Genomic DNA, 21,950 nt, shown 5'->3' on the forward strand with positions numbered 1-21,950 from the left:
ACACGTTTTTCGAATAAATTTAACAGCGCCAGATTAAAAAACGTTGGTGTAAAGATTTGCTGTAGTGACATCCGACATGGCATCCGACGTGACATCCCCGACCCGTTCCACCTGCTTACGAGAGTACAGAAGAAAATGATTCTTACTGGGTTTACTACGCCCTTCTGCGAGACAAAATTATATTTTATGATGAGCCTAAGGGACGGAAAAATACGCTGTTGCTTATTTTCATTTGATAAATGATAATTGCTGGCGCCCACTGGTTTCGAGGCTACTGCTTTTCGGCCGTAAAAGAGATCGACGAACTCCGCTTCCACAAAAGACCGCTTCTGAAAAAGAGATCGCTCCCTGTCGTGTGTCTGCCGACGAAACTACTTTTCGTTAGAAGTCTTTTTGCTCAAAATCCTTTCGAGTACCCGTGTGAAAGGGCTCTTACTTTGTGAAACTGTATTTAACACCTATAATGAAATATGTTTTGGAGCGCGGAACAGCAATGTTACCTTATTGCACTGTATCCAAGACTGGGGTCAGCAGACGCTCTGGTTGATAGCAATGAGAGGGAGCAGCTTTATTACATTTATGTTAGGAACATTGTGACGGCTGACATCTTTTTAAACAAAAAGGGGTATCTTTAGTCTCTTTTAAGTGCTTGCACTTTTCTCGTGGTTGAACGGAAAGAAATGTTGTATGCCTTGCTGCGCATAATTGCGGATACTTTATATGCACGTACGTTCTCCGCCGACCTCACTAATTTTTTCACCGGGAATGCGCCTGCAGGAAGACGACGACTTGGATGGCGAACTACGGCGGCCTGCGAGGCGTCGCGCCCTCTCGGTCACGGTGCGGCGAGCCAGCCTGCAAGCAGTGGTGTCCACCACGCGGCCGCTGACCACCGGGTCGTCGCCCGTCTTCCGGTCGGCGGACCCGAGCCCCGGAGCTCCGGAGACGAGGACGTTTCTAGGGGTCACCATTAGGGACGACTGACTAAGGCCGCACCGCACGTAAGCAGGGGAAAAGATGTGCAAACGGCACACCGTCACACCGGTGGACGTGCCGAATAAATTATTGCTTCACCGATATTATGGAGAACCTCTTAGAGGTAAATCTGTGCAGAAAGAGACATCGCGATTATATATTCCAGAAAGATTCGCGTGATCATTGACGTACACCTAAGCCCCATATAGCACGAGTCTTTTCTCGTGGTAAGACACATGTTTGATGGTCAACGAGCGGAGAACAAAAGATACATTAAGGACAGATGATGAAGGAAAAGATTTTTGGCGCCAAACTTAAGTTATTCAAATAAATTAAATCGCTAACCAACGCTGAAATGAAGTTGACAGGGGCGAGCTGCTCAAAAGGTACATCATTTTCGCTAAGAACTACGTCACGTGGATTCTATACGTGCGATGGTACATTCATGTGATGTATATGTGCTGCACAATGCTGCGAAGGTTGGCTCGCAAAAGCCGGGAAGGAACCTCGCGATCAGCTTAACTTGCTTGCATCCAGTACACTTACGGCTTGAAATCTCAAGCTCGAGCAGTAGCCGCTCGCAAAACAGAAATTGCACCTTTCATTTTGTCGCTGAGCGCTTAAGCTACAAACAGATGCAGCCTGACTTCTCTCTTCGGATTCCGAAACGTTTTGTCAGGTACGTGGTAGCACGTTTAATGAAAATATTATTACGATATGATTCCGCGAGAGACGAGCCGCTGCGAGAACGACGAAGAAGTTGGTCGGTGCCCTCGGCACGAGCGAGTGTCAGCCTGGCTGCCTGGCTCCAGTGTAAATAGCGTGTAAATAGCATCTCTAGTCTGTGTCTTTCCACACGTAACATTTCTGGTGGAGGTCAGCGATCCCCGTCCTCACCACGGAACTCCGAAGTGGTCTGCACACCGAGCTTGTCACCATGCCTCCCGGTGACGAACCCGCCTCCGCAACGGCTTCGGCTTGTCCGACTGCTCCAGTCGTCACGGTTGCCCCACATCGTGACCCAGGTGTGTTCTCTGGCCTGGAGGGACAGGATGTCGACGACTGGATCAAGCTCTATGAACATGCCAGCGCTAATAACAGGTGGGACCCAACGATTATGCTCGCCAATGTCATCTTTTATCTCGGTGGCACCCCACGCGTGTGGCACCAAACACATGATGACGAAATAACCAGTTGGGACAATTTCAAATAAAAACTGCGGGAACTGTTCGGCGACCCATTTGGGCGCAAGGCTGCCGCGAGAAAGGCTCTTGCGTCTCGTGTTCAGTCACCTACAGAGCCATACGTTTCCTACATCCTCGACGTCTTGGCTCTATGCCGTAAAGCTGACGATCATATGTCCGAAGGAGATAAAGTGGCACATGTGCTAAAAGGCATCGCCGACGACGCTTTCAATTTGCTTGTTTTCGGCAACGTGTCGACTATCGATGCCATTATAAAAGAATGCCGTCGCCTTGAACAGGCTAAGAGCCGCCGTATCTCAAACCACATTGCGCGCCTACCCAACACTGCTGCTACGTCGACATGTGAGGGTCGACCACGTCAGACCACTACCTGTGACGACGTCACCCGTATTGTTCGCGGCGAACTCGAGGCCGCTTCTTTACCAGCCTTCTCCACGCCGCATCCCGATCCGCCAGCAACCACCATTGCGCTGATTCAGGCTGTCGTCAGACAGGAAACTGAAAACATGGCTCTGAACACCGTGTGTTCCACGTCTCTACCCAGCGTTCCCCAGTTATCTAGCGGCCCTCCTCGTCCCCGGCAGTCCTTTTCTGCCACATCTCGCCGCAACCCGTCCGAATGGCGTACACCTGATGACAGGCCGATCTGCTTCCACTGCCGTCGCGTCGGCCACGTCGCCCGTCACTGCCGCAACCGATGGCCACCACCTCCTCGGACTTACGCCCCCACTTATTCCCGCACCTTTGGACCTTCTGTACCCTATGCCAACCGCCATGCACCTACTACCGCTGATGTCCCTGCTCCGAACCTTCGCTACAGCCGCTCGCCCTCACCTCGACGCCACCAGTCTCGTTCGCCCCAACCCCGCCGCTTTTCTTCGCCGCCTGTCGCCTCCCGCACCCAGCCGGAAAACTAGGCACTGCAGCTTCTGGAGGTGAAGCTGCGTTGTCGACCCTGCCCTCAAATCCTCTGCTCACGTTACCTACTAACCGAAACCTTCTTGACGTTGGCGTTGACGGCTATCCTGTCACGGCACTCATCGATACAGGAGCACATCTTTCTATTATGAGTGCTGCCTTCCGACGACGACTGAACAAGCTCCTCACCCCAGCGTCGGCACGCGTCGTCCGCGTTGCGGATGGCGGTACTGTGCCTATCATCGGCATGTGTACGGCACGTGTCAGCATCGCCGGCCGCCACACTCCTGTACTCTTCACCGTAATTGCTCATTGCCCCCACGACCTTATTCTCGGCCTCGATTTTCTCTCCGCCCATTCTGCCCTAATTGACTGCTCTTCCAGTACCCTTCGCCTCGAGTTGCCGATGCTCGCAGAATCTTCTGACTCACCCCACTGCCGCTTACGCTCCACCGGCTTTCTTCGCCTGCCGCCAAATTCCATAGCCTACATTGAACTGTTGTCTTTCCCACCAGTTCCTGATGGCGAGTACCTCGTCACTCCTCTGCCCGACATTCCAATAAGGTATGACGTTACAGTGCCTCACAGTATAGTTACTATTACTGCGAACCACACTCGCATGCCTGTCAGTAACTTAGGATTGGCAAAGAAAATTCTACCGCAAGGTATTTGCCTTGCCACCATTGATTGTCTCGGCGACCAATACGTGGCAGCGTTATCGACTGATGGTTCTCGCGACCTTAGCATGCCCATCGCGCCAGCCTCGGGCGTCGATCCCAACATAAAGAAAATGGTTGCGACGGACCTGTCCTCTACGCAGGCTGAAGACCTTTGCGAATTATTATCGTCCTACCGCGATATTTTTGACTTCGACGATCGCCCTTTAGGCCAGACGCTCGCGGTCAAGCATCGCATTCTTACTGGCGATGCTGTGCCTATTCACCGACGACCGTATCGAGTTTCTGTGTCGGAACGCCGAGTAATTCAAGATGAAGTGAACAAAATGCTCGATAAAAACATCATTGAGCCTTCATCGAGTCCCTGGGCGTCACCTGTGGTGTTGGTTAAGAAGAAGGACGGCACGTGGCGCTTCTGTGTTGATTACCGTCACCTGAACAGCATTACAAAAAAGGACGTCTACCCGCTCCCACGTATAGACGACGCCCTTGATTGCCTGCACGGTTCCAGATATTTCTCGTCTATTGATCTTCGTTCGGGATATTGGCAGATTGCTGTTGACGATATGGACAAAGAAAAAACCGCGTTCATCACACCTGATGGCCTATACCAATTTAAAGTAATGCCGTTTGGATTATGCAACGCCCCTGCAACCTTTGAGCGTATGATGGACTCCTTGCTCCAAGGCTTCAAATGGTCCACATGCCTCTGCTACCTCGACGACGTCATCGTCTTCTCGCCAACGTTCGACACTCACCTTGAGCGTCTCACAACTATACTTGATGTATTTCGAAAGGCGAAGCTGCAACTTAACTCATCCAAATGTCGTTTTGGCCACCGACAAATCACTCTTCTGGGCCATCTAGTTGACGCTTCCGGAGTGCAGCCTGACCCCGACAAAACTCACGCTGTCCGAGAGTGTCCGGTTCCGAAGACAGCCGCAGACGTTCGAAGTTTTGTAGGGCTGTGCTCGTACTTTCGTCGTTTTGTTCCAGATTTTGCGACAATTGCTAGGCCCCTAACTAATCTTTTGAAGAAAGGCGTACAATTCTCGTGGGGTACTGCAGAAGCCGCCGCCTTCTCTCGTCTCGTCACTCTTCTAACCTCACCACCCATTCTCGCCCACTTCGACCCTGATGCCCCTACAGAATTACGTACAGATGCCAGCGGTCATGGCGTAGGTGCCGTCTTAGCCCAGCGTCAGCGTGGCAAGGATCGCGTTATTGCTTATGCGAGCCGCCTCCTAGCACCATCGGAGCGCAGCTATTCCATTACGGAACGCGAATGCCTTGCTGTTGTCTGGGCGGTTGCAAAGTTCCGTCCTTACCTTTACGGTCGCCCTTTTTCCGTAGTCACTGACCATCATGCTCTTTGCTGGCTCTCATCGCTAAAAGATCCTACAGGCCGGCTTGGTCGATGGGCTTTGAGGCTACAGGAATTTTCATATTCCGTGGTGTACAAGTCTGGCCGCCTGCACCAAGACGCTGAGAGTTTGTCGCGTTACCCTGTTGATGACGCTGACTCCTCCAATATTGCCAGTGCTTCTTGCGTATTCTCGGTATCCCAGCTGCTTCATTTCGCCGACGAGCAACGCCGTGACGCCTACATCAGAGCACTCATCGACCGTTTTGAACACTCTCCGGCCGATGCTACTCTACGCCTCTTCGTCCTCCGCGACGGTACTCTGTACCGTCGTAACCTTCATCCAGACAGCTCTGAGTTCCTGCTTGTAGTACCTAAACACCTCCGCTCCACCGTTCTAGAAGAGCTTCACGACGCACCAACGGCAGGACACCTCGGCGTATCTCGAACCTATGACCGTGTACGTCGCCGTTTTTTCTGGCCGGGCCTTGCCCGTTCCGTACGACGTTACGTCGCCGCTTGTGAACTTTGCCAACGACGCAAGAAGCCTTCCCAGCTCCCCGCTGGTTACCTGCAGCCGCTCGACATCCCGGCCGAGCCCTTCCATCGTGTCGGCTTGGACCTTCTAGGCCCATTTCCGGCATCTACATCAGGAAACAAGTGGGTTGCAGTCGGGGTGGACTACGCGACCCGCTACGCCGTAACCCGTGCTCTTCCGACCAGTTGTGCAACTGATGTTGCGGACTTCCTGCTACATGATATCATATTGATGCATGGTGCTCCACGTCAATTGCTTACAGACCGCGGCCACACCTTTTTGGCCAAAGTCATTGACGACATCATGCGTGCCTGCTCAATACAGCATAAATTTACCACCTCCTACCACCCCCAAACGAACGGCCTCACTGAGCGTTTGAACCGCACCCTTACAGACATGCTATCCAAATACGTTTCAGACGACCACCGTGACTGGGACCTGGCTCTATCTTACATTACCTTTGCATATAACTCTTCCCGTCTCGAAACTGCTGGCTTTTCCCCGTTTTACCTCTTGTATGGCCGCGAACCAACGCTACCATTGGACACTGTGCTTCCGTCCGCCACAGCTTCAACTAGCGATTATGCCCGTGATGCAATCGCCCATGCTGACCACGCTGTTACGCTGTTCACGCTGTTACGTTGTACACCGTTGAAGCGCTGTTGGAGTGAATAGTGCCGTCAGTTTTAATGGCCTTTCTGGAGTCACTTGTTGGTTGCATATACGTAAATTCTTCCACATGATCTTGCACAGGCACTGCGCGGCGTCACTTTATTCAATAGCTGTTAGATGACATTGGAAATACGTACATTGTGGCTGCAGTGGATGAGAGTTTATGTAGCCGTCAGGGTGACTCGCACAGGACCATTTGCATACAGTGGGAATGTATTCTTGTGAATGCATGGACGCCATCATACCGAGCAATTTAGCTAGAGCTATTTGTCTCACATCTTCGATAAGGATGATTCATTTTCTTATCTTTTCCACAACTGACTCGACCGGCCGAAGTAATTGGCTGTGAGCCTAAAATAAATCAACTAGATGTGACTTTGCTTGTGTGTCCCTGTAGGGATATTCAACCTAATCGATCGCTCTGAACCAGCTTGCCACCACCTTCGATGAAAATCAACCCGGTTTGTATCTTTCACATTATCTTTGGAACACTTTCACACGACACTGCCGTCGACCGTCCCGTTCCTTCACCGTCACGGTATCCGCGTCTGTGAGGAGAGAGCGTTTCATCATTGTTTTGTCTTCAAAAACTGGATGCCGGCAACATTAAGAGCATGGGCCAACGTCGCCAGCGTTCATTTTCCGGAGAAAGCACAAAAAAAAAATGATCAATCCTGACGGACAACAGTCCCTTAACAGTGACGGGACGGTGTGTATCACTGCTGCGTGAATCTGGTATGCTGGTATGCCTGCCATGATATTTTCTGCCTCCAAATTAAACCCAATATAAAGCGTGAAACTGTGCATTGTATGTTAGGCGCCAATTGAAAAAAAGTTTTGTTCGAGTGCGCTAAAGAACCTCAAATGATCAAACTTGGCACACAGCCCTCCACTACAGCACGCCAGCATTGTCTTGATTTCTCGCATGCCGTGTATTAGAAAATGCACCTGCAGGACCGTTGTTGCTTCCTGTCATGCAGATTGGCACACTTTGCACATTCCGTTTCATTCGCAGTTCACATTTCGTTCTCATCTCAGCACCAAGCTTTACTTATAGGTGAGTCCTAGCTATTCTAGCCTATATGTAGAAGAACTCGAATGGAAGTCTGGTATTCAAGACCCCAATGCATAAATGATACACTCCCTCGTAGGCACAGCAGAAGTTGCAATTCCTTCCCTACGTGATCCCTCTGCAACAGGCCACTCCACTTCTTGCTGCTATCTGTCTCGGACTTGGGAGCCATAACAAGAAAATCCTTCCAAATTGCACCTCGTGCTAAATTTGAAAACGTGTAGGTCTTGACTAGTCTGTAGGAATGGACGCTGGCAAAATTGAAAGAAATTATATACGAGAGGCATGTCTTCAAAAAGTATTCTCAAATGAATCGAAAGAAAACGCATTTTATGGATAAACAACACATCATTAAGCATGCCTATATGAAAGGTAACACCGTACTAGTAAGGCACCAGAATTGCAAGCAATACAACCAGTTTATGAACGACAAAACGAAAGCTAGCAAAACAAGGAAACCATAACGTGGCTTTATCAAGGTATAGAGGGGTCCACTGTTAAAGGGAACACTTGAGCGCCGAGCTTGTTAGGATCTCGCCCTCTGGCAAGAGTACAATCGCCTGGACTTACTGCGCATAACTTGTGGTTGCTAGCTCTGACTCCTTTCGATACATCTGTGCAGTGCACTGTCATTGCTTCCGTAGCCACTTGCAGTTAGGGCGCCAGCAAAGAGAGAGGCGCACATATGAGTGCTCCCTTTAACAGTGGACCACACTGTACATGAATGGGTAAACCACTTGCAGCGGCGGCAGTGGTTACCCATGCACAGCAGCATGCAATATAGTGCAATGCAAATACAGCAATGCAATGCTGCAAATACAGCACAAGTTCAGCACAAATACAGCAATGCAATACAATGCAAATACAGCACAAGTTCAGTTGCAAGACCGCTAAAAAGCCGTAGTGGTTGTAAGCTGCTGAAAAAATATAGCCCGAACCAATGAAAGGTGTTCAACTGATTCCACTCAACCTTTCATTGACTACTTTATTTAAAAAACACCTTACAGAGTCGAACTTGGGCATAGGGTAAGGGGGCAATGGATCGCAGGTATACATAGCACTCAAAGGCGAAAACACCTAATGTAAACAATGTAAATAATGTAAAATTAGTATATTCAATTAATGTCGAAGCGAACAATTGACATTATGCTATTAAAATTTGAAGTGAGAATAGTGATCATAAATACAAAATTCAATCATTCCTATTCCTGAACACGTTTCAAAGCAATAGAAGGAGCCAATGTCGTAGATTACCCAAAGCTATGACGTTCTTTGCGGTACGTTGCCATTCCTAAGATTTCCGACAGACTTGTGCGAACTTCGAGAATTACAATTTTTGTTCTATTGAAGCAGAGCTCGAGACAGAAAGACACTGCTTGATATCGCCGGACCGGAAGAGGTCTTTCTGATTGTTTGTGTCTCCTACATCTCGTTGAATATTCTTCCCGACAGCTATCAGCAAATTTTCATGAGCGTTTGTAGCGGATGTTCGCAGACTATCTTCGAGAGCCAATTTAGTCGCAATACCGGCTTGGTTGTAAAACGCTTCTATTATCCAGAGAATGGCTAGAGACCTCGGTATTCCAGTTATATATGTCGGAAATGTTATGCGCCCTTGGCAGGCAGTCCAAACCGCCCTCTGGTGGGCACATCATTAGCGTTGCAAGTGCGGAGGATTCGACCTATTTCTTTCCATGCCTAACTTTCAAAGCTATTTTTGCACATATAACTCGAATTTTCTGAACAATGTTTTCTGCTTCCGCCTTTTAGCTGTTTGCCATTATCGCTCAGTATCGTCACGAAACATCATTATTGCAGCTCACACCACATTAAACGACGGCCAAGGTAAAGCTCCTTTTTCTCGCTATATTGTTCTTCATTCTTTTGTACATGTATATTTATTTTTTCGTGTGCGAAGCAATTGTGCCACAGAAAACAATGTGAGGTTTCGCAAGTGCGCGCTATGCAAGCAGGATGAGCCGGTGACCGCTGTATTTTGTACAACTCACTGGCACCGAAATCGTTGGGATGGTTACAAGCGGAGGGGTCTGTGCGAGGGCGGCTTTCAGGAATCGTATTGCAGCTTTCTTGGCGATTCTTTGCGCACGTACAGTGTCGCTTTCTAAAGGACGCTCGCCTACCTTCTCGTGGTATTTGATGCTTTGTGTCACGTCGTTCTGCTTTTCTTTTTACTTTTTGTTAGAAAGCGCGCTTGCCATGAGCGGTGTTATGTACGTTCCCACGTGCGCATTATTTCTGGTATTGAGTTCACTGTGGTGACTAGAGTCACCTTGCAAAGGTGGCTGTCACTGGATCTCTCAGCTCTATATATAGCCGCACCGCCAGAGACAATGCCGTACATGTCGCCATAATAATATGTATACGCGCAGGACAAAAAGCGATCTTCGTGAGCAGGCTCCGTCGCACCGACAGATGACGCCAAAAGAAAGCGGAGACAAGCGCTATGACCACTTTAATCATCCAAACATGACTCCGCCACATGCTGTGTAGCAACCGGTGTCTTGGAAGTTGTTTCCTTATTTTTTACTGTTTCTTCTTTTTTTTTCATTCTCCGCCGAGTGCCACAGATGACGCTGCCTTGGACACTATTGGCTCTTTTTGCACCATAGGCACATGTACAGTTTTACATACTGGAAAACACGAAATGCATCGCGGCTCATTTTCGCGCCTAACCAGCCGTGGTATCCCAGTGGCAATGTCGTGGCGTGGCTGAGCTCGCGGTTGCGGATCCGATCCCAGCCCCGCTGGCCGCATTTCGATGGGGGTGAATTGCAAAAGACGCTTGTGTACTTAGATTTGGCCTTAAAAACCAGATGTGGTCAAAGTTATTGCAGAGTCCCCCCTACTAGGGCACGCCTCGTAATAAGGTTGTGATTCTGGCACGTAGAACCCAAGAATATCACTTCAATTTTCACGCTTACTGCCCATACGTGTTTCGAGACTAGAACGGTGATAACTTAGAGTAACAGCTTAGCACCGAGTGGTTCTCGCTCGGAAGATGAACTTTGAACCTGAGTGCGTACTGTTCTGTGATTTCATTATAACTGCGAAGCATATAGGATGTCGTCACAAAGAAAAGCGCACAGTACAAGTGCTGCTGAACTCACAACTAACGGTTGGTTATACAGCGTTAGTCCTATGTGCTTCTCTTCTTTATGTCGCGGTCCCATTTTCAGTGCCGCTTTAATGAAGATGAATCAACTAGCCCAGCTTGACACCCTACTGTCCTGTAATCTGCTATTGTGGATGATGCCATCATCTAGTCCCAGTTTTTACTCTGGAAGGCAACATCCGGAAGTCAACGCTATGCGTAGTGATGTGCATCCATGGCGCTCATACGTTCTAGTCTGATCAGTGTGTGTTCAAACTACCGCAACACGTACAAGAATAAAAAAGTCTTCGTGGCACTTGTAAAGGCAAACAAAACACCGTTTATCCCATCGTCGTATCTCGTAGTCCTTTCTTTAACGCCGTGGCCAGTATTGCCGGCACACACCGTATTTCTGAAAATATCCCTTTAACGTGCCCGAAAAGTTCGTTGCACTTTACATTTAATCATGAACCGCCGAGAAAAAGCAGGACACAGCGCCCTACTGTAGTCAGCCACTTTCATACTTTTCAGGAAAGGGGAGATTGCAGTGTCTTGATTGCGGTGACGGTGGTCGCCTCCACTCCGCCCATTGGCAAGACGAGAACTTATAAAACGAAAAAAATATATAATCAAAATATCAAGTTTAAACATTCCTGACATCGATTTCACATTTTCGTCCAGAAGCCGTTCTATTGCGAAATTCTACATTATGTTCTGAAACGTGTGTAATCTCTATACCCTAGCCATCATCTGACTGACATGACTTCCTTTTTTTAGAGGTCCTCTACCTTCCATTATTAGACCTACAGGCGCTGATGTTTGCGTCTCTGACGACATCAATTTTCTATTTGGGTGGTACTTCCCAAACATCGTTGCGTTGGCTCTTTCTCTCCAGACCACCTTACAGCTACAGCGAACAGAGACTTTTATTCGTGCTCAAAATGTAAGTACAATGGTGACATTGCGAACTCTGCCACGAAGCCTCCGTAGAAGTTGCACACCATAGAAGCTCAACTGCGATTTTTGAATTATACTGCAGCGTTTGACAGTCCGTCTGATAAGGCTAACGATACACGCACATGAAGTCACCTGCAACAAGAAGCATTGTGCTTAGAGTATGGGGCAGCAAGAAAAAACGTCGATTCATACTCGCCGGCAGCTGGTCTAAATGCACGCCAATATTATCAGTTTGACGTAATCTAAGTAAAGTACTGGCTTAGGGAAGTTGGTATTCGTGATTCATGACAGATTATTTCGGGCACCATCTAGGGACAAAAAAGTGTGTGACGATTACGATGTTCCCTTGTGCGAAATTTCATCGCAGCTTGATACATGTTCTCATATCGCGATATATTGAGGCAAGGAATTTGAGAAGAAAATCACCGCGCCGACTGGCAGTAGGCCAGTGTCATCAGCGCCTTCGCAGAGGGAGAGGCGGTGTTAGAACGCTGGCATGATGAGCAGCATCGGAGCCAGCTGTCGAAGAAGACGACGAACGCGCGAGCAGTCACACGAGCCCGAGGGGCAGTATGGAAAAGCTGGCATGATGAGAGGCATCAGAGCCAGCTATACAATAAGATGAGCGCGAGCAGTGACAAGAACGCGAGGGACAGTATCGGAATGCTGGCATGATGAGCGTCATCACAGCCAGCTATTGAAGAAGACGACGACGAAAGTGCCAGCAGTAGCCGGAGCACGAGGGGCGGTATGGGAACGCTGGTGGGATGAGCTGCATCGCAGCCAGCTATAAAAGATGACTACAGACGCGCGAGCAGTGGCACGACCGCAAGGGGCAGTATGGGAGCGCTGGCATGATGAGCGGCATCGGAGCTAGCTGTAGAAGAAGCAGAAGAACGCAAGAGTGATGGCACGAGCGCGAGTATGGGAACGGTGGCATGATGATTGGTATCGGAGCCAGCTATAGCTTGTAGTCCCATAACTGTCAGTTCGTCGGTGATTGCTCGGATTCGAGCTGCTCTAGTTTTTTAAAACTTCTTCTCAACGGGACAGCAACTCAGAGCTGGGAATTCAAGGTGATTTAAGCTTCTGGCTAGCATGTTAGACAGGCTTCATATTGGCAGGTCGACACACGCACGAATACGAATAAAGTTACCAGAGTAAATTTATGGTGCTTCAGCAATAAGTCGCGTCCCACTAGCCCGCGGACTGAAACAACAATTATCGGCTGTGTGAATGCAGCTTGACCGATGAGATGGTGGAATAGGGGCATGCGGCTCGCTTTGACTGATGACACTTCTGTTGACATGCGACTTGTGTCGACTGATGACACTTGCATTTACATGCCCTTACATGCAAATTATGAACACACATGGGAAAGACGGCAAAGAATGTTTTAAAAATTGGACATCTGATAGCACTCATGAATTCCTGTCGCTAGGACTGGATTACAGTATTAAAGCAGCATGTTGGAGAAAACAGTCATAACCTTATGCCGGAAAATCTTGCTACGGCGATGTTCCACAAGTACAGGCGAGCCGATTTTTCATTATGCGGCGTTAGCATGGCCGTTACTAAAAGCGCCTCTTCTGACTTCCACGTTTTGTACTTGTTGCTCCGGTTTGAAAAAGACACTGAGGGGAAGTAGGCGCATGCAGTTTCCCTTGTAGAAGTGCCGTGACATGTATAGTTGAGAATGACAAATCTCTTGCGATTCAAGCCAGCGATAAACCAGCAGCCCGGTCCTTGCGGACATTGCAGCTGCAGTCACGGGTGAGTTATAGCAGTCTCGTAGTTTGCATTTTACTAGCCGCGCAAGTTTCTGAGATAGTTGCATAAAAGTTCTGCAGATAACTTGCAGTGATATATAGGCACAAGGCCATCGCTATTTATGCAAATAAGTGAGCAATGGAGACGCATTAATAATGTCGACATGCGAACATTCTTTCTTCATTTTGCAAATGATGTCATTCTATGTAGCAGACAACGAAGCCAGTCACTACCAGGAACATTTTTAAATCTTTATTGTGCGCGTGATATATGGCTGGAGTTCGTGCAGAGCTGCCTGTGGTTACTGAGGATAAACGTCAATAGCACTTAAGATTAGATGCTGATATCGACGACTTCAAAGTAGTCAGGTGTGGGAGGACAGCGGAGACGTTCCTTTATGGCGAAGTCTTTTCTAGTGGCTTTTATTCATCGTCGTGACAGTTTGGGAACCGTTATCGTAACCACCATCGCCTCGCTCATCCAAAGCCATTTCGAGAATTTCTTAGAAAACGCTGACGTGATTGAAGGTTAAGCGTGTAGTTTTTGTTAAGCTACGAATAGTCATGTACATTAAAAACTGCTTACTATTTGTTGCTTCTTAGATTTCTGCCGTCAACGAATCTCCCCGTTTTGTCTCCTGTGAATAGATTTTAGAAGGGTAATACTGATGGACTCCTCTAGTGAGTTTTTTAGAGTGGTGCTAGCTTTCAATTGATTTTGTTGAAGACCTATTTTAGCTATATAAAGATATACTGACTGTTTTCGTCGTAAAAACGACGTGCAAGCATCGTTCTTCTAAGTTCTTCTAGCAACTGCACATGGTAAGCGACTGACATTACTGTCACCCAGTTGTGTCCATATCTATCACGATATTAGACATCGTGGAAATGCTCCCGCCGCCTGCGCTCTCATTTTCTATTCGGCTGGTCTGCCTGCGGTCCCTACAGCAGTCGCGAGCCAATTCGTGTGGGGCAGCAGCGAGTTATTTTAACCCTTTGTTGGTCATTGGGACATATATGTTCCACCCACAACCGCAAGTCAAACTGCCTCGAGTGCTCAGAGGGACGTACGTAGACCCACAGAACCGAGTAGCGCCATCACGTAGAAGACTAGAGCAACTATAAATTTCAGTTTTATTTGGATTGGTAGGTGTCACTAGTAGCTCGTGTTGTTTTACTGATGCCTTGTGTTTTTCGGTGCCGTGGCTCCTCAAGTGCGTGAGTTTGGTTGCATGTAAAGTATGTGTATTCAGCGAACATTTACGCAGTCATATAAAACGTGCGAAAGCACTCTGCGAGAAGAAAAGTCATGTGCATTTTAATTTATTATCAACGTTCGGCGTTGTCCATCAACAGCACATGGTCCTGTCGGTGCGTGTCTCGCCTTCGTCTTCGTTGTTTTCGCTGTAGTAATTATGCATCAACATAGATTACACAAATACTGTAAATATTTCTATATTCAAACCAGTCTTTGAAATAATTTGTCGGCCACTCAGCGAAGCATCGAATTTGCTTGTATGCACCGAGGTACTTCTCACAAAGTCTACTTCCCTCTGTCTCTTTTCTCTAATGTAAACTTTGTAATTCACCCGACAATATTTCCTTGTCATGAACCTGCCTCTAGGTTGAGGTTACCGCATAACTTATTTGTCAAGTTCCATTTTTGTTGAGTTGAATAAAAAGCTGAGTAACTTTAACCTGCGCTAAAGAGGATGAAGGGGAAAGGCTGGACGCCTACGAGACATTCATTATTTTACTTGGCACTATCATTCTAATACGTTGTTTGTTTCGTTAACTAGTTTTCGTTGTGGGTTCTATTCTCTTAACTGTACCTTAATTAAATGAACCTAATTAACGTCGCCCTAACTAACGCCACAAGCCGCGGGTTTCACTCCTACCGAAGGCCGTGGGTTGTACTACCTTAATTACATATATTTTATTTAACCGTGTGCTAATTAATTTTGCTTTAGTTAACCCCGAAGGTTGGGCTTCTGTCTTCTGTCTCATCGTTCACGATTTCACTTAGCCTCCAACTTCAGGATATGGCCGGTTCGCTCATATGCCCACGTTGGGTCGTGGGTTCTAGTGCCTTAATAAACTTTGCTTTAATTAACACCAAACGTCGTAGGTCCAACTCTCACCAGAGGTCGAGTGTTCGACTCCCACCAAAGGTCATGGGTACTAGTGCCTTTAGTAACTCTATCTTATTTAACTCTACAACTCTAACTTTCCCTTAATTAACCCCAGAGGCCCCGGGTCAGACACCTACGAAGGGTCCGGGGTTCTAGTATTTCGAGTGTCTTAATTAGCTTCGCATTAATTAACGGCCAACGTTGTAGGTTCGACTTCCATCGAATGTCGAGAGCTGGACTCCCACCGAAAGTGGTGGGTATTTATTTAATTCACCTTAATTAACACCACAGGTGTGGGTTCGTCTCCCACCAATGGTTGAGGCTGCCACTCCCTATGAATTCCGGTGCCATAACGCCAGGCGGCGTAACGCCGGACGTCGGATTTTTCGTCCCATGAGCCGTCAAGGCCTTCGCCTCGATAACGTGTGAAAGCTCCAATTTCCAGGGATCGGCGTAGCTGTTTGGTACACGTCACGTGTACCTAACAGCTGTTATGTCATAAGCTGCGTGATGACGCATTGGTGATTACGAGATATCAAAACCTTCTGGGACCACATGATCATTGCAAGTACAGACTGCCATCAGGAGTTTCTGTAGGTGCGATTCATAACGCCAGTCATCCACTCTACTCCTCGAGCAGCAGCCGCGGCTACACTGCCATTTTTGCTGCGCGAAGCGGTTATGAGCTAACCCTTCAGATATTCATGGCAGATAACATCATGACTCTTCGATGTTGTTGCATCCAAGTGCTTAAAAGGAACGTAGAGATTGGAAGGAAAAGAAGAGGAAAACGACGACTGCGCAGCGGCCATTCCTTCAGCTCGTAGCCTGCTGTTCCTGCTGTTCAAGGCCTAAATAAACCTATTCCCTTTGCTCGTAACAGTTTGCTGGACGTGTGGTGCACCCCTCCTAACGACGAAGCCTACGCTGCTACAACTTCGCCGAAATCATCGACTTAACGGGCTTCCGCCACCCTCACCTGACATGCCTTAAGAAGCTTGCCAGATTCCTGAAGGCTCTGACGCCACTCCGCGACCAGCGCATGGTGTTTCGCAGTAGTGCTACCGGGGGCCGCTCTCTTTTGAAGGAAAAGCCGGCGAAAATGTCGACGAGTCGTTCACGAACTACCGAAGGGTGAGCTGGTCTAACGGTTGGAACTCGACCGCACAATTGTCCAGTGCTGTGTTTCCCCTACCGACACAGCGCTCGTCTGGTACGGGAACTATGAAAACACGCTCACTTCATGGAAGACTTTCGTCCAGGAGCTCCAAGCGTTTTTTAGAAACTCCAGTTTCGCGCTGCACAGACGCTTTCGCAAAGGGCTCAGTTTCCCGCTGTACATGTACTGCTTATATAGAACAAGAGCTAAAACTGTGCAAAATTGTCAACTCTCGAATGCCCGAAGATGACAAAGTTGGAGATTTGTTGAAAGAAGTAGCTGAAGACGTCTACAATTTTTTGATCGTTAAAGAAAGCTTTGTTTCTGTGTGTAACGTCATTCGTCTCTAGGGAAACTTAGAGACGCCGAAGATGGGACAGATAGCACCCAAGTTTGGCCGCTTGACTAACGTCACAACGGTGGCGAGTGTAGATGCGAGCACTGACCGTCCATAAACCATACGGCAGATTGTTCGCGAGTAGTTATTCCATCGAGAAGAGATGTGCCCTCGGAAACCCGGCATCACTAGTGCGTACTCACCACACGATATGACAAACACGGCCGTATCGGCCGCTTGGCACTGGACATTGACGCAGCGACTATTGAGTATAGATCTACCCCACAGACGAGAGGGACCAGGAGCTATCAAGATCCCGACTATGACCAACGCCCTCGCCTCATGCACTCTTCCTGGCGGTCCATGCCTAGCAATAATGAATGTGACGTACCTGCTGGCTAAGCGGTCCACACCAACGTGCCTGACTACATTGAGGAACATCAAAATTTGCGGCCTCTGCCGCTGTGTTTCCACTGTGGTGTCGCGGGCCACGTAGCGAAGTTTTGCAATCGGTGCCCAACAAACACGGAGTGGTCGATCCAGTTTTCCAATGAGGACCACATGTCCTGTGAGGACAACTCAACTTCGTACACCACCTCTTGGTCAGCTGGCGTCCCTCGCAGCAGCGATTACTGGCAGAGAATCTTTCGGAGTCGCTCGCCGGCATCTGACAGGAGTTTGACGTCACCAACCTGTTGTGCACCCCGCTTATCTCAATCTCTACTGCCACTGCGCGGCTCCGTCTCGGCTTCGCAAGCACAAAACTAGCTAGCGCGGCCAATGGAGGGGAGGTTGCTCGACAGACTTTATCGACAGAAATGCCCCCTGAAATTTTTAGGATTAAGAGCAAAGTGCATGTACTTGTTGACGGCGTTTCTGCAATTGCTTTAGTGGATGCTGAAGCAACTGCTTCTGTAATGAGTCTCGCTTTTGAAGGTCCCTTTAGGCGTAAAGTTTTGTTTCGGTAGGACGAGGCTGCAATGTTTTGTGGAGTCAGCGGCGAGTCGTTGCGTCGTGTTTATGTTTGCACTGCTGAAGTATCCTTGGCTGGTGGAGTTTTCGCGACGCAATTTGTAGCTATTCCCCGATAGATGCACGAAGTGAATTTGGTGATTGACTTGTTGCGACAATGTGGTGCGACCGTCGATTGCCGCACGGTGAAGTTTTCGTCGATGGCCATGTTTCGTTCCGGCTATTAGAAACAACTTACATTAAAGGGGAACCTTGCGCCTCGACAGATATTGTGCGTGCGTCCACCGCTGTGGGCATTGCGGTTATCACGGTGAAGTTCTAGACAGTTTCCATGCATCTGTAGAGCCAATGCATATAAAGTGTGTGAAGAAAAACATTTCCGTATTGTGCAGTCTCAATCGCAACGGCTGTGCTGGGCAGCTCCAGTCACATTCGTCAGCAAGATTCTGCGTCAATATTAGTGGCATTATTCTCATTAATAATGTCATTATCAGGAGATTCTTTGTCAATTATCAATGATTAAATGCCGTGACCAAGAATAATGTCTATCCGCTGCTCGGATTGATGATGCAATTAATAGCCTTCACTGGGCCTCTTATTTTTCTTCAGTAAATCTACACTCAGAATATTGGCAAATTTCGATTGACCAGGCAGACAAGAAGAAAACAGCCTTCATAACACCGGATGGATTATAAGAATTTATTGTGATGTGATTTGGGTTGTGAAATGCTCCGGCAACCTTTGAAAGTTTCGTGGACACAATTCTGCGTGGGTTAAAGTGGAACGTCTTTATGCGCTACATTGACGACGTTGTTAAATTCGATCGCGCATTCAATCAGCGCAATACGTGCCTGGTTATTGTCCTAGAGTGCATAAAAAACGTTGGCCTGGTCCTTAATTCTAAGAAGTGTCACTTTGGTGACCGTGAGGTGCTTGTGCTGGGTCATCTTGCTGATAAGGACGGTATCCGGCCTGATCCCTTCAACAGGGCATCTGTCGAGGCATTCTGCACCGGAGTCAGTGAAGCAACTTCGTAATTTTCTGAGTCCTTGCTTTTTCGCCGATTTATTCCTGGTTTTGCTGACGTCTCATATCCCAAATATCTGCGTAGCGACGGACAGTTTGAGTGGATACCTGAGTGCGATTCTGCATTTCGTCAGTTCAAATTACTGCTAACGTCCCGACGTATCCTTCGCCACTTAGATCCTACAGCGCCAACAGAAATCCACACAGATGATAGTGGCGTTGGTCTGGGTGCCGTCCTGGTCCAGCGCTATGACTATTGCCAGCAAGCCGCTTATTAAGCAAAGCTGAACGAAATTGCATGGTGACAGAGCAAGAATGCCTCGCTGTAATCTTTGTGGTTCAGCGATTTCGTTCTTGCGTTTACTGACGCCCATTCGTAGTCGTCACAGACCACCATTTCCTGTGCTGGCTCGTGAATCTTCGGGCACCCGCCGTGGTTGCTCAGTGGCTATGGTGTTGGGCTGCTGAGCACGAGGTCGCGGGATCAAATCCCGGCCACGGGGGCCGCATTTCGATGGGGCCGAAATGCGAAAACACCCGTGTACTTAGATTTAGGTGCACGTTAAAGAACCCCAGGAGGTCTAAATTTCCGGAGTCCCCCACTACGGCGTGCCTCATAATCAGAAAGTGGTTTTGGCACGTAAAGCCCCATAATTTAAAAAAAACCTTCGGGACCATTGTGGTTGCTTTAAGCGCTATGCTTTGAGGTTGCAGGAATATAACTTCACTGTTTGCTACAAGTGTGACCGAAAGTATGCTAACGCAGACTGTCTTTCCCGTACGCCGCTTAACACGACGGCCTGCGACGCAGACAATTTTGATAATATCGTGGCCCCTGCAGCATCCCATTTTCACTATATTTATTTATTTATTTGTTTAGATACTCTCAGGGCGACTAGGACGTTACAGAGGGGAGCGGTTAGCACTTGATTAACAACGTACAAAATGCGGTCTTGAATAAAGATTCGTTGGGATTGATGGCGGTGGAGGCGGGGATGTGGTTGCATTCAGATGCAGTCTTCTGTATGAAGGAATTTGCGCACTGGTGCGTTCAGCAGCTGGGCACATGGACATTCAGAGTTTGATCAACGCGGGTGGAAATGCATGAAGGGGCAGCGAGATGTTCACGTTTTAGCGCGGGATATGAGAAAAGCTTTTATGAAAGTTGCATAGTCGAGCACCTTTCCGTCTAGTTCGAGAGAATGCTTGATTGCTGACACGCTTGCGCTGCGGGCGTAGTTGAGTACAGTAAAACGGGCACATGGATTTTGAATTGATTCAAGGGAAAAAGATAGGGTAGAACAGGGATCCCAAATACATCAGCCATATACGAGTTTTGATGTGACGTTAGTTTTGTGGAGAGTTGCCTTTAAAGATCTCGGAGTAGAGCATAAGTTACGGTGAATGAAACAGGCTACGATTAGCATCATTAATTACGTAGTCAATGTGCGTTTTCCATCACATACTATTCGTAATATGGATACCAAGGTATTTACGCGAGTGAACGCAATCTAAGGATTCACTGTTAAACACATACGCGTTAACATTCGAGAGGCCACCTGAGCGCGGTATTTTCATAGACTTGCACTTACGAATATTGAGCGTCATCATCCATTTAGAACATGATTACGAGACATTGTTTCGATCGGTTTGAAGGAAGACCAGCTGGGTTGGTTATTTTGCGATAAATAACACAGTCAGCTTGTAATCTGATAGCTGAGGAAACTTCTATTATCAAATCATTAGTAAAAGTAAGAAATAGCAATGGTCCCAGGACCGAGTCTCTGGCACTCCAGGCGTGACAGAACAAACGGGTGAATTATAGTTATTAACAGACACAAATTGAGTGCGAGAGGGTAGAAAGCTTTTCACCCATTTTTGCACATTTCAGTCGATGTTAATTTATGTTAGCTTTATAGAAGAAGGCAGTGCGAGACAGTATTGAAAGCCTTGCGCAAGTCAAGATAAATGCAGTCATTAGAAGAGACATGGTCAATGGCAGAAAGCAAGTCGTTAGTAAAGAGCAGAAGTTGTGTTTTTCCTGAAGCCATGCTGAGACGTGGCAAAAAAGCTATTGTCATCAAGAAATGAGATAAGAGTGCAACAAATTATGTGCTTCGTCAGCTTACACGGAATACTAATCAAAGTATTAGGCCTATAGCTTTCAGGGTTGCTCTAAATACCTTTCGGCACAGGAACCACTTTCCCCGCCTTCCAGTCGCCGGGCAGCACTGAGCATTTTAATGACTGTGAAAAGGTTCTGAGAAGATATGAATAAGTGTTAGCGCTTTTCCCAAACTGAGCAGGAATACCATCAACACCTGGAGAGGATACATTTAGGTTCATAATGAGTGGACACCTGAATGGACACTTGTGTTCAAAGCCGATGTGTTCAACCGATGTGTTCAAAGCGGATTAAGGGACAGACACCTAATTTGAGCCATTCCACTTCAGCCCGTTCTGTTGCAACACACAGCTACTGTGTACGTACAAAAGGGACTACTCAAGTACAGGTGCACGCTTCCTTCTAGCCCAAGAATTCCAAAGGCCAACAATCCTTTGGGCTATGCACGATGGCTCTACCTTCGGCGACTTAGGCACCGTGCTGACTCATCGCATTCAAGAATGCTTTTAGTGCTCCAGAATGCGACATTCGGTCGGGAACGTCCAGCCACTGCCACATCTGGTCTCCTTCAACGTGTGCCGCCTGCTAGCTTGCCCTTACAGCAAGTTAGAATTGATGTTTTAAGTCATTTTTCTCAGTCATCCAGGGGGAAACGGTAGACAATTGTCCGTGCCGACAACGTCACGCGCTACCGCGAGACTGCGGCCGTACCATCAGCCACTGGCACCGAAGTGTCGCTCTTCCTACTTCATGATGTTGTTGAATGACATGCACCGCCTCGTGTAATTATTAGCGACCGGGAACGTCGAGTCACAGCTGATATCGTGGAGGAGCTTTTGCGTTTATGTACATGGCACCTTGAAAACTCGAGGCCGTATCTTCCACAAGCGAATGGCCACACTGAGCGCACTAATCCGACTAAATCCAATATGCTTTCCATG

The 21,950-nt window shown here is 47.9% G+C and overlaps 1 protein-coding gene across 2 annotated transcripts in view; it reads left to right on the forward strand.

The window, feature by feature from the left end:
• Nucleotides 1-21,950, forward strand: part of LOC126544174 (putative diacyglycerol O-acyltransferase Mb3761c) — a 560,147-nt gene that overhangs the window by 530,947 nt on the left and 7,250 nt on the right. For both annotated transcript variants that reach the window (XM_050191407.3, XM_072284905.1), the window contains one exon: nucleotides 778-1,001. In XM_050191407.3, coding sequence (XP_050047364.2) covers nucleotides 778-984 — 207 coding nt within the window. In that variant the 3' untranslated portion in view covers nucleotides 985-1,001. The remainder of the gene's footprint in view (nucleotides 1-777; nucleotides 1,002-21,950) is intronic.

Source organism: Dermacentor andersoni, chromosome 10 (genome assembly GCF_023375885.2).
Source record: "Dermacentor andersoni chromosome 10, qqDerAnde1_hic_scaffold, whole genome shotgun sequence".
In the NCBI taxonomy this organism is placed as follows: Eukaryota; Metazoa; Arthropoda; class Arachnida; order Ixodida; family Ixodidae; genus Dermacentor; species Dermacentor andersoni.